The sequence below is a fragment of the Mobula birostris genome, chromosome 5 (assembly GCF_030028105.1).
Source record: "Mobula birostris isolate sMobBir1 chromosome 5, sMobBir1.hap1, whole genome shotgun sequence".
NCBI lineage: Eukaryota > Metazoa > Chordata > Chondrichthyes > Myliobatiformes > Myliobatidae > Mobula > Mobula birostris.
The window spans coordinates 62,335,057-62,349,106 of NC_092374.1; the positions used below are offsets into that span (position 1 = coordinate 62,335,057).

The 14,050-nt window shown below is 41.2% G+C and overlaps 1 protein-coding gene across 1 annotated transcript in view; it reads right to left on the bottom strand.

The window, feature by feature from the left end:
- svep1 (sushi, von Willebrand factor type A, EGF and pentraxin domain containing 1) overlaps positions 1-14,050 on the bottom strand; it is a 264,755-nt gene that overhangs the window by 87,745 nt on the left and 162,960 nt on the right. The window contains exons 26-27 of the mRNA XM_072258150.1: positions 13,354-13,555; positions 10,220-10,395 (exon numbers count right to left, since the gene is read on the bottom strand). Of these exons, the coding sequence (XP_072114251.1) occupies positions 10,220-10,395; positions 13,354-13,555 (378 nt within the window). The remainder of the gene's footprint in view (positions 1-10,219; positions 10,396-13,353; positions 13,556-14,050) is intronic.

The window sequence follows — 14,050 nt, forward strand, 5'->3', positions numbered from 1 at the left end:
TGAAAGAAGTACTGTTCCAATTGTATTTTTGGACAACTTTATAACCATATTTGAGGTTGGTAGTTAAGGGGATTTGTCTGCATTTCAATTGATAGACGTATCAGTTGATTAACGGGGGGGGGGGGGGGAGAGGGGGCCAAGATAATGGGAGATTAGATGCCCTGTAAGAGAATCTCCAGGAATCTCAGAGTTGGTAATGCCAAAATTAGAATGGGACCCGATGAAAGAGGGATTGTTTTAAGAATCAGCTTATGATTTTGAAGGATTTTGTGACTAAATACATATGTTAAAATAAACACAGAAGATCTGGGAATCAAGAGGTAAAGATTCATATCAATAAGCTGAACCATTTTCCTTTGACTGCACTGTCTTGGATATGGATAAGACGTTATGACAATCGCAATCAAGCAGTATTTTCATTTTAACATGCTCAATCTTTGTTTTGTCTTATCCTTGCTGGACATGACACCCTTCTACAGCTGTACTTTCTTCTCACTCACCAAGTTCACAACTCTAACCTCCATGGCTGATATACCTTGTGTTGCCAAAGCCCAAAGTCTAGAATTCCACCCCCTTCCCACTTCCTCATTCCTCCACTAGTTTTTCAAGCCTTGGAGCTTTTCAATCCATCGTCTTCTTTAAGATGTTCCTTAAAACTCACCTTTTGTAGCCTCTATAAAAATGATACTCCCCCAAAAGCCCTGGAGGTTATTGAATGTGACAAAATTTACATGAACATGCATCGCTACTGCAAACTCTACTCAAATACCAAGTATAAGCTCCCCCTAGTGATCATATATAACCCCTTGCATACTAAATAATTGTTGTCTTTACAAGTTATCATTGCAATTTAAAGAAAAAGGTTTTGAGCCAATTCAAAATCAAAGTTGAGTTTATTATCATACGCACAAGTACAGGTACGCACAGGTGCAATGGAAAACTTACTTACAGCAGCATCACAGGTACACAGTGCCATAAAAACTGCATTCACAAAACAAACATACACTTAGAACACAAGAGGTTCAAAATCCTGAACGGCATACACAAACGCTGCAGAGCTCAGTGGGTCGGGCAGCATCTAGGGAGAGGAATACACAGTTAACGTTTCAGTTCAAGACCCTTCATCGGGTGGGAGGAGTCGGGGAAGGAGTACAAGTTGGCAGGTAATAGGTGTGATCAGGTGAAGGGGAAGGGAGGTTACGGGGGGCGGGGGGGGGAGTGAAAAGTTGGGATGTGGCAGCTGGAGAGTGGCCCAAGGGCAGGAGGGAACAGAGGAAGGGCTCCAGAAGGAGGTGAGGAGAACAGGAGGGGTAAGGGGGAGCCAGAAAGGGGAACGGAAAAAGAGGGGGGGGAGAAATTACCAGAGGTTAGAGAGATTGATGTTCATGTCATTGGTTGCAGTCTCCCTAGAATGGAATATGAGATGTTGCTTCTAACATAACATAATCTAACATAAATTAAATATAAACTATCCGTATTTTACAAGAATGCGCACAATTAGAACAAAAAAGTGCAGACTATTTTTGTGCAAATTGATCAAAGTGGTCACAATGTTTCTCAAGTGTAGTGATTTGTGATATGCCAGTTGGTTCAAGAACCGAATGCTTGGAAGGGTGTACGTGATTGTTTTTGACCCTGCTGATCTGGGACTTCAGGCTACTGTAGCTCTTGCCTGATGGCAGCTGGGCAGAGGTAGCATGGCCTGGATGATGGGGGTCTTTGATGATAGATGTTGCCTTCGTGAGGCAGCTCCTCTGTCAAGATAATGGTGTGCCCGGTCACAGCGGCCATTCCGGCTCCAACTAAAGGTGTAATTGTTCCTCCGTTAAGCCTTTCTCATGATCGTGAAAGACACTGCTGGATATTAAGAACACCAAGTACTGCAGTCTACTCAACTAGTGAGCTGCAGGATAGCAGGGAAGAAGGCATCGGAAGTGGTGTGTGAAGAAATAGAAGCGTGGCGAGCGAGGTGGTACTCATGTGAGGCTAAAGGCAAAACTCTGCAGGTTGGCAGTCCCGTTGATTTTGCTTTCAAATTTTGACCGCTAGAAAATGAACTAGATAGCCTGCATCTGTGACTGGATCAGTGTGAATGAAGGATTCCTGCATGGCTCCAGGATAGCACCCCTGAAGTGGCCATCCAGCTAGAGGGTGTCAGGTGATAGAAATGCCACAACCACAGAGGAGAACTGTGTATCTATGTTACTAAGAACCAGTATACCAATGCTTCCGTAGTGATAATTCACTGCTCCTGTCTGGGAAAGCTTTTATATGGTGAAGTGTAGGCCCTTCTTGTTACCGAGGGAGTTCACTGCCATTGTAATTACGGCTGTCTCTGAGCTAATGTTGGGGAAGTGCTATATGAGCTCTATGAAACTATCAGTGGCCTCTAACCCACACACCCCGATAGTTTCTATGTTGTTGCCGGCAGCTTCAACCACGCTAACTTTATAAATAGTCCTGCATAATTACTATAAGCACGTTGACTTTGCTACCAGAGATGAGAACACATTAGACTTGGTTTATACCAACAGCTGTGGTGCCTGCACGACTGCCCCCGCTCCCACCTTGGGTACTCTGACCACTTATCTATTATGCTAATTCCTGCATACAGACAACTGATTAAGTGCATCAAACCAGTTGATAAAGATAGATATAGCTGTAAATTCTTTAAATAATCCAGTTTTGAATTCAGCAAAGAGCAACATCCCGATCTTTTTCTGGCCAGAAGGAGCAACCTCAGCAGTACTGTACAGGATTATTTTGAAAACATGGCCTGGAATATGTTCAAGGTGGCAGCTGCCTACGACCATCACATGAATACGAGGGCTACACAGAGAAGTGCATTGACGACATTGCCATCATTAAACACATCTCCGTGAAAGCAAATCCGAGCCGTGGTTGACAGCGGAGGTCTGGCCACTGCTGAGAGATTGGGATGCTGTGGCACATGTGGCAAGGCATTCAGACCACAGCAGACTACAAGACCACTGTGCACGCCAACGACAGTGAAGTGCCTCTCACTGACAGACTGAATGTCTTTTACGTGCAGTTTTCCTCCCTCTGTCCCTCTCACTATTCTCCTTGCCCATCCTCTGGTTTTTCCCCCCCTCCCCCTTTTTCTTTCTCCCTAGGCCTCCTGTACCATGATCCTCTCATAACCCTTTTGCCAATCAACTGTCCAGCTCTTGGCTCCATCCCTCCCCCACCCCCGTCTTCTCCTATCATTTTGGATCTCCCCCTCCCCCTCCCACGTTCAAATCTCTTACTAGCTCTTCTTTCAGTTAGTCCTGACGAAGGGTCTCGGCCCAAAACGTCGACTGTACCTCTTCCTAGAGATGCTGCCTGGCCTGCTGCGTTCACCAGCAACTTTTATGTGTGTTGCTTGAAATTCCAGCATCTGCAGATTTCCTTGTGTTTGTGTCATTAATCACTTGTTTTTCTCTCTGCATTGTATGCTTTATCCAGCTCTAATAAAGTGATTTCTTGTGGTTTAACATGTGTACATTGCCTTCTTTGTTTGCAAATACCTTATCCTGCTTAAATTAGAAAAGAACCTGGAAGGAATTCTGAAGTATTTTCATTACAGCTGCTTGACTGACAGTTCTTCCAACATGTCATTAGCCCATGAGGAAAGCTTTGTTATGAGATGCAGCGGAAATCATTTTATAATTTATGTTAGTGCCAGGGCACAACAGGCAATTAATTATTTAATTCTTTGAAAATCCTTGGGGAAACAAAGGTCACAGTTGTGCTGAGGGATATCAAGTAAAAAGCATTCCTTTCAATCCACTTACAAACACCACTTCTGAAGCTTCAATGAATTTCATTGCTATTGCTTCAATAGGAGCCCAGAAGCACCCACATTCAACACTTGTGTTACATTGCCAAAGGAATGCACTCAGACATGACTCGGTAAAAATATTCCTACTCTCAAAAGCAGGTTATGGGTTCAAATCTCACTCTGAAGACCCGACCACAAGAGTCTAGGTGTTCACTTCAGCTCAGTGGCAAGAGAATGCTGTGATGTCAAAGGAGTTGACTCAGCTGTCTCACGTGATATACTAAATCTCATCGCCCTGTTTTGAAGACACACGAAGTAGTTATTCCCTGGTCTCCTTTCTGATTCTTATTTTGTAGCCAACATCACCACAGCAGTCTCTCACATTGGGACTTCGCTGCTTGCAAACTGGTGCCTCATGTCCAATTTTAAAACAGTGATGTCAGCCTGTGAAGATCAAGGTCAAAATCAAAGTTGCGTTTGTTGTCATATGAACAACTATATGTATGTGTGAGTACAATTAACAGTGTATATGCAGCAGCATCACATAAGCAACATTCATTGGAAAATTTAAATTAAATATAAATTATACACAATTTTACAAAGAAGAACAAATTAAAATAAATAAGCAAAGTCATTTTAGTGCAAAGTGATCAAAGTGACCACAGTGCTGTTAAACTGTAGTTAAGCTCTTCACATGGCCTGAGACCACCTGGACAATACAAACACCAATATCAGGATGCTGTTCATCGAGTATAGCTCAGCGTTTAATACCATCAGTCCCACAATCCTGATTGAAAAGTTACAGAACCTGGGTCTCTGTACCTCCCTCTGCAATTGGATCCTTGACTTCCTAACCGGAAGATCACAATCTGTGCGGATTGGTGATAATATTTCCTCCTCGCTGATGATCAACACTGGTGCATGTCAGGGGTGTGTGCTTAGCCCACTGCTCTGCTCTCTATATACCCATGACTGTGTGGCTAGGCATAGCTCAAATACCATCTACAAATTTGCTGATGATACAACCACTGTTGGTAGAATATCAGATGGAGCCAAGAGGGCGTACAGGAGCAAGATATGCCAACTAGTGGAGTGGTATCACAGCAACAACCTGGCACTCAATGTCAGTAAGATGAAAGAGCTGATTGTGGACTTCAGGAAGGGTAAGACGAAGGAACACATACCAATCCCATAGAGGGATCAGAAGTGGAGAGACTGAGTGGCTTCAAGTTCCTGGGTGTCAATATCTCTGAGGATCTAATCTGGTCCCAACATATCGATGCAGCTATAAAGAAGGCAAGACAGCGAGTATACTTTAGGAGTTTGAAGAGATTTGGTATGTCAACAAAAACACTCAAAAACTTCTATAGTTGTACCGCGCTAAGCGTTCTGACAGGCTGCATCACTGTCTGGTATGGCGGGGGGTGCTATGGCACAGGACCGAAAGAAGCTGCAGAGGGTCGTAAATTTAGTTGGCTCCATCTTGGGTACTAGCCTACAAAGTACCCAGGACATCTTCATGGAATGGTGTCTCAGAAAGGCAGAGTCCATTATTAAGGACCTCCAGCACCCAGGGCATGCCCTTTTCTCACTGTTACCGTCAAGTAGGAGGTACAGAAGCCTGAAGGCACACACTCAATGATTCAGGAACAGCTTCTTTCCCTCTGCCATCTGATTCCTAAATGGACATTGAACCTGTGAACACTGCCTTACTTTTTTAACATATATTATTTCTATTTTTGCATGATTTTTGATCTATTCAATATGCATATACTGTTATATATTTATTTATTTTTCTTGCATAGAACTGCTACTGCAGTTCAATTTTCATGACACATGCCGGTGATAATAAACCTGATTCTGATTCTGATCAGGGTTGTGTCACTTGGTTCAAGAGCTGAATATTTGAAAGGAAGTAACTGTTCTTGAACCTGGTGGTGTAGGATTTTGCGCTTCTGTACGCCTTGAAATATTTTGAGGTTATGAAAGGTGACAAGTAGAAGAAACTATCCACTGACATTTACTACAAACCCACTGAGGCCCACATCTACTTGGGTGACACATTTCCCACACGGTTTCTTGTAAGGATGTCATCCTTATCTCCCAGATTCTCCATCTCTGCTGCACCTACTCTCGGAGCAGGCTTTCCGTATGGCATTCTTTCTAGAACCACTAGATTCTGGAATGGCACTCCACAGAAGGCAGTGTTGGGTCTGCTGCTTTTCACGTTATATGTTAATGATCTGGATGAAGGAATTCATAGCTTTGTGAAGAAGTTTGCGGATACAAAGACCGGTGGAGGGGCAGGTAGTGTTTAGGAAGCAGAGAGTCTGCTGAAGGACTTCGACAGTTTAGGAGAATGGGCAAAGAAACACCAGATGGAATACATTGTAGAGATGTGTATGATCATGCACTTTGATAGAAGGAATAAAGGTGTACAATATTTGCTAAATGGGGACTGAATTCAGACTGTGAAAAGGGTCGTGGGAGTCCCCATGCATGATTCCTTGAAGGTTAACCTGCAGTTTGAACCAGTAGAAAGGAAGTCAAATGCAAGTCAAATTTCAAGAGGATTAAAATATAAAATCAAGGATGTAATTTTAAGGCTTTATTAGGCATTGGCCAGACCACATTTTAAGTATTGTGAGCAGCTTTAAGCTCCATATCTAAGAAAGGATGTACTGGCATAAGAGTGGGTACAGAGGAGTCTTGTGAGAGTGATCCTGGGAGTGAAAGGGTTAATGTATAAGGAGTGTTTGATGGCTGTGAGTCTGTACTCACTGGAATTTTTTTAGATCTCCAAATACAGAAGTGTCTCATTGCTTTTCAACAACTATAATGCACTTCAAGCAAAGAGAAGTCTAAGAGATGAGGTGACTACGTGATCATTGTAATCAATTATGAGGCACCGAGGATCAGTGCTTATAATAAGTCATTCATTTCTTAAATTAATCCTGTAATCCCTCAGCTGCACCCCTTGCAATTGAACTCACCCCCACCAGCCCCTTAGAAGCTTCCACTGCCTCCAGATGGTAACCATGGTCTAGCTAGTGAATGTAGAGAGTATGTTTCCAGTAGCGGGGGAGTCTAGGACCACAGGGAACTGCCTTTAGAACAGAGATGAGAAGGAATTTCTTTAGCAAGAATTCATTTGCTGCAGAAGCCAAGCAAAGTCATTGGGTACATCTAAAGTGTCCCATGATCCTCTCATATCCCTTTTGCAAATCAACTGTCCAGCTCTTGGCTCCATCCCTCCCCCTCCTGTCTTCTCCTATCATTTTGGATCTCCCCCTCCCCCTCCCACTTTCAAATCTCTTACTAGCTCTTCTTTCAGTTAGTCCTGACGAAGGGTCTCGGCCCGAAACGTCGACTGTACCTCTTCCTAGAGATGCTGCCTGGCCTGCTGTGTTCACCAGCAACTTTGATGTGTGTTGCTTGAAATTCCAGCACCTGCAGAATTCCTCGTGTAAAGCTGAGGTTGATAGGTTACGGGAGAAAGCAGGAGAATGGGGTTGAGAGGGAAAATAAATCTGCCATGACGGAATGATGGAGCAGATTCAAGGGACAAATGGCTTAATTCTGCCCCTATGTCTTATGGTCTTGTGTTCATTCCAGGATAGCTGAAATGTATTTTTTAAGGAAACGTCGCTTCCCTTCTGCTGTGGTTGATGGAGTACATTTGCATTTCCTCATCCCCCTCCCTCCAAACAGAACAGAGTTTGTATTCTCCAGCCCCCACCTTTTGCCCTATTAGCCTTTGCATCTAGCACAATATTCTTTGCTGTTTCTGCCAACTCCAACAGGATCCCACCAATAGCCACATCTCCTCATCCTTACCCCTTTGCATCTTCTGTGGGGGCCACTTGGTCATCCATCACACCCCTCCCTGACACTGGTACTTTGCCCAAAACTGTAGGAGGTACAATACTTATTCTTACATTTGTCCCTCACTAACATCCAGAGACCTAAACGGCCATGCCAGGTGGGACAGAGATTCACATGCACCTCTGCCAACCTTGTCTATTGCTTCTGGTGCTCCCGGTGCAGCCTCCTCTACACAGGTGGCTGTGTGATGATTGAATGAATGAATGATGATTTTGCAGAGTACCTGTGTTCTGTCTGCAATGACCATCCCGAGTTCCCAGATGCACGTCATTTTCAACTCCTCTTCCCATTTCTGCACCTCCTCCACTGTCAGAATGAGGCCCAACACAATCTAGATGAATTCCTCATGTAACCCTACAACGCAGTGGCATGAACATTGAAATTTCTAATTTCAGGTAACACTTACTGTAACTTCTGTGTGTTACTTTTGTTCTTCTTCCAACCCACCTCTGGTCCTTATGTTTTTGTACCTTTTACTAAAACACCAAATCCTTCATTTTCATCCCCCTTCTCCTCCTGGTTCCACCCAGCTCCTACCCACTCACTTCATCTATCTGATCCCTTCCTCCTGGTTTCCATCTGCCTTTCATCTCTCCACCAATGGTCGCCAGTATCACCTTTCTAACTTAACAAATTCCAGCTCTGGTTATCATTGTGTTCCCACCTATCACTCTCCAGCAGCTGTCCCCAACTCCATTCCTCCTCCTTCTCCACCTGGCTCCTTTATCCTGCCATCCTTCACCTCTCTTCAGTCTACATATCACCTACCTTCCCCCTCGCCTCATTATACTGGTTACTTTGCACATGGTTGCAAAGAGGGCTACTCACCCAGTGTGGGCAAATGGGACCAGCTCGATTAGATATCCTGGCTGGCATGGACAAGTTAGATGGAATGGCTTGTTTCTGTGTTGTACAAGTCTATGACTATCTTCCCATTCCCTTCTCTGTCCTGATGCAAGATCTCATTCTGCAATGTTGACAATTCCTGCATCACAGACGCTGCTCGACATGCGAGGTTCCTAAAGCATTTTGTTTTGCTCCAGATTCCAATATTTGCAGTCTTCTGTACATCTAAGATGAAGATTTTCTGTATTTCATAGGGACAGCTATCAGCTACAATAGAAATTGCATATGAAAGGGAAGTGTAATATATTTTTGGTTCTTCTGATACCATAAAGTTAATTTGAACTTGCTGAGGCTGGGTGCATCAAGGAAACACTCAGGTTTGTTGTGGCAGTCAGATTCAGACTGGTTTATAGCACATTCAATGTTGTTATACTTAACCAAGTGGCAATTTTCTAAAGGTAATAGCATATCCAATAAACTTAAAGCAACATTTACAATACCACACACTAATATAGATATGAAGACATATAGGATGCAAAGCTATGGCTTTGTGGGGAAACAATCTTTACATCATTAGATCTTTACTTGTGTAAACTCTCTTGATTGATATAATCAATCATTGTTAAAATTCAAGATTGCATATTCAAAGGAAATATAGATGGACAAGAAATGAATTAAGTATAGTGGTTATAGATCTGTAACATTTGAAACACTCCCTTTTCCTTTAGACTGCTGCACCATACAGCAAGGTACACATAACAGAAAATAGTGCTTTGTATTTCTAATAGAAAGTACTCAAAATTCCATGGAGAAATGAGAACTGGTGAAAGATCACTGACCTCAAATGTTAGCTTTCTCTGGACCTGAATAATTTTAATTAATTTGCAAAATAATCGCAGCATTTTCTATTTCTACTTCAGACATTTCACTCCCACATTTTTCTTACAGCCATATTTAAAATGCCCTTTACCATCGTGCTTTAGTGTACATATCTTATATATTAATACATTTTTTCAATTAAGGTTAGCCTACAGGTACTGGTGGACTTGGTTATGCTGGACAACTTCTGGCCCTTATGACTGATATTCCAATAAAAGTACATCATCGATCCTGAATCCTTTATCTCGGACACAATGTCACCAAAGCATAGGTTACTTTATAGAGGAAAATCAGTGTAGGAGAAAGTTAAAAATCATACTATTGCTTTATCATCTAAGTTGTTATGATTTGCGAATATCCCTCAGGATTTGATACAATGAAAAGAGTTTGGTGACGTATACCAAACCCCCAGCCTCAGTCTCATTGTTTGGATGTCATTGCAAATCTGAGATTTAGGATCCTATGAAATGTAAATCTAAATCGAGACTTGCCAGGTTAGGACACAACTTTCACATCAGCAGAATGACATTGGCTGTACATTTTGCTTTTCAATTTATCCTATCTATAGGCTGGACAAATAGGAGGAACACAGATTAAATGCTCCAAGAACAGGCAAAGAACATGAATTATAGCCATCCAGTAGTTAGCCAGTAGCCATCCAATATTTTTTAATAGTTCGATGCCAGAGAGTTCTATAACTTGTCACACTTAAAATAATACTATTTACAAATAAAGATGGGCATTTTTCAGACCTTTCAATAAACCCTTATAAAGGCAACTAACTGTTAATGAAACATCTGCATTGAAGCTCTATCGGTATATTACCTGGGATACTCAGTCCAGTAGAAAGGTCCTTGCCTTCATCAGAGACTTTTCCATCTATGTAAACTCTCCATACGCCGCCTGTGCTATTCCACGTGATGGAAATGTGGTGCCATTTCCCATCGTTGACTGAGGGACAATCAGTTACCTTCTCCTTGCCATTGATGTACAACACCCAACTGATCCGGAGAAATGGAAAGAATAGTTAGCTCTGCAATTAAGGCAGTGCCATCTGACCTGTTCTTTATCATCAATATGTCAGAACAACTAATCCTTGAAACAAATGCAATGGATAAATTACTTGAAATTAGTTCGTAAATCAATTTGGGAAGTCAATCTATATAATATTGCAGGGGTTCCTAAGCACAACAATCTTCAGCTGTTTCACCCACAGTATAACTTTCTCTCTATTACACGTCAGAAGTAGAAACATTTGCTGAGTATTGCACAGTTTTTAGTTCCATTCACAACATCTCAGATTGTCCTCAAGCTGTCCCTGTCTGCAAAATGTCAGACATGGGCTGCTAAATGGCATATAGTATTCATAACATCTCCAAGAAGAGTAAGTCTAATCACCTATAATTTATATCCAAGTCACATAAATACAACAAAAACAGTAGAAGCAGGTCAGAGGCTGGATATTCTGTGCCTAGTGACTGGTCCCCTAACTTTCCAAAGGCCTTTCACCATTTTCAAGATACATCAAGAGACTGATGGAATAATCACAAGGTCAAAAATACAGGAACTCCCTACCCAATGCACATCCATTCTTTAGTATTTCAAATTTTTCCATAATCTATTAAACAACATAAGAGTGTAATTTCTAAGCTAGTTTAATTGTTTGTTGCATATTAGCAATGATGTCATAGCTGCTTTCTGGTGAGAGAGGAAAATAATGTGTGTTCTGATCCTTATATGATATTCACATGTCATACAATTTTGCTTTCAGCAGTTAGTCGTAATCTCAGCTTCTGAAAGATCTTTAAGGTGGATAATTACTTCATTCAAGAGATTAATCAGTAGCAATAATATCTGTCTGTAGTCATTCAATGTTCTATTTTAAATCATTAAATATGGCTTTGTAACTTTAAAATATCTCATCAGCATGGAAAAATTACAATTTTTTAATGAAAATAAATGGAGTTTCAGTAGCACAATTTTAAAACAAAAACTAAGATTTTTTAATGCTTTATGTAACGTTTTTAGACTGAACATGTATGATGTTAGAGATTCAGGATTAGAAATATATAATTTATTGAGATTTTAAAGATCTTATAATCAAATTCTTAGGATGTTCCATTGTTCAAGAAAGGCTCTAAGAACAAGCCATAAATTATAGGCTGGTGAATCTGATGTCAACAGTTTTTTAATAGTTAATTAATTTTTAAATAATCAATATTTCAATTATTAGAGGTCTTCTAAAGGACAGGATATACTATTATTTGGATACACTGGGCCTGATTAGGGATAGTCAACATGGCTTTGTTCATGGTAGGTCATGCCTAACCAATCTTGTAGAGTTTTTTGAGGAGGTTACTCTTGTAAGTTGATGAAGGATAGGCCATGGACATTGCCTACATGGATATTAACAAGGCCTTTGACAAAGTCCTGTGTGGGAGCTGGTCACGAAGGTCCAGTTGCTTGGCATTCAGGTAGTAAATTGGCTTTAACAGTGACTTTGGGAGAGAAACCAGAGAGAGGCAGTCTCTCTGACTCTAAGCTTATGATTAGTGGTATTTCACAGAGTTCGGTGCTGTGTCTGTTGCTCTTTGTCATTTATGTCATCAGTCTGGATGATAGTGTGGCAAACTGGATCAACAAATTCGCAGATGACATCAGTGTGAGTGTAATGGATTGTGAGAAAGGTTATCAAAGCTTGCAGAGGGATCTTTACCAGCTGCAAAAACGGCAGATGGAATTTAATATAGACAAGTGTGAGGTGGTGCAGTTTGCGAGGACAAACGTAGGTAAGACTTACATGGTAAATGATAAGGCACTGATGAATGTGCTAGAACAAGGGGATCTGGGAATTCAGATCCATAGTTCTTTGAAAGTGGCGTTACATGTAGGTAGGGTCAAAAAGAGAGCTTTTGGCACATCGGCTTTCGTAAATCAGGGTATTAAGTATAGAGTTGAGGTGTTACATTGAAGTTATGTAAGACTTTGGTGAGACCAAATTTGGAGCACTGTGTGCTGTTTTGGTCACCTACCTATAGCAAAGATATCAATAAGATTTAAAGAGTACAGAGAAAATTTACAAGGATGTTGCTGGGACTTGAGGACCTGATTTATAAGGAAAGTTTGAATAGGTGAGGGTTTTTTTTTACCTGGAGTGTAGGAGATTGAGGGTAGATTTGATAGAGGGATGCAGAATTATGAGGGCTATAGATAAGATAAATGTAAACAGGCTTTTTCTTTAGAAGTTTGGTGAAACTAGATCTAGCAGTCATAGATTAAAGGTGAAAGGTGAAATATCTGAGGGGAACCTGTGGGAGATCTTCACTCAGGTGCAAGTGTGGAATAAGCAGCCAGCGGAAGGGTGGGTGTGGGTTTGATTGCAACATCTGAGGGATGTTTGGATAAGTACATAGATAGAGGGGTAGAAGGGTTATGGTCCAGGTGTAGGCCATTGGGACTAGGAGGAGTAACAGTTCAACATGGATTACATGGGCTGAAGGACCTGTTTCTGTGTTGTAGTGGTCTATAACTCTATGCATCCAATATCTTATAGTGAGTTTTACTGTTTTAGCCTCTGTATTTCCAGTAAGTGCATTTGTCTTCCTATGAGTAAATACATATGTTGGTTTCAGCCTGTATATGGCATTTTGCACTTTTTGAATGGTTAGTAGTCATGCCATTTGATCATTGTTGACCATCATTAACTGAGAATAATTTCTTATTTACGGCTCCTTATGTCAGATAAAGTTTGTGTAAGGGTTGCATTTTGAAGTACATAGTAAATTTGCATCTGTGAAAGGATTTATTCCAAAGGACAAGGTCTTGAGATAAATACTGATACATAACAGGCCGTTAAGATCACCCTCTGTTAGGTGAATGATAACAGGCCGTTAAGATCACCCTCTATTAGGTGAATGATACCAAGAATTGCAATTAGTTATTAGTGTAATTGAATTTACCCATTGTAATCTGTTAGCAGGAAGGCATTGTCGCAGTCAGTATTCAAGGCATAGGAAATTGGAGTCCCATAGTTTGTGGTATCCGAAGATTTCATCCAGAAAGCACAGGTAAGTGCACTGAGCGTTGGTAAGCCATTATCTAATAGAACATAGCCATAGATCCCCGAAACATCAAAATTCAGGTTAAAGTTGGAGGACATCTCTACAGAAAGAGGACAGAATTAGCTCACAACATGTAATGAGGAAACAAAGGTGGTGCAGATGATATCTTAAATGTATAATTACATCAACTCAATTGAATTAAAACTGAGAGGCTCCTATTTAGGACTTTCGTGATGGCATTTTCAAACAATTATTCTTCGTATTTTTGAGAACTCTGAAAACTGGAAGAATTTGCTATGGGCTGCTTTCCCCAACAGCTTTAACAAAGAAACCTATGTTAGAACTGGGTACAACTCTAGATTGAATGCATTAATAGCTAGATATACAATTGTGCAGTAACTGATACAAAGATGAGAAGGTAAAGGGTGGTAGTTATCTGAAATGCTGCTTAAAAGGGTTGTGAAGACACAAACCCTCATCATCCTGAAATAGGGCCTGGATGGGTACTACCTGTGCTATGATAGGCAAGGATACAAGCCAATATTTGGGAAGTGGTATCAGGTTGTTTGGTGCCTTCTGGACCAGCAGGCACAAA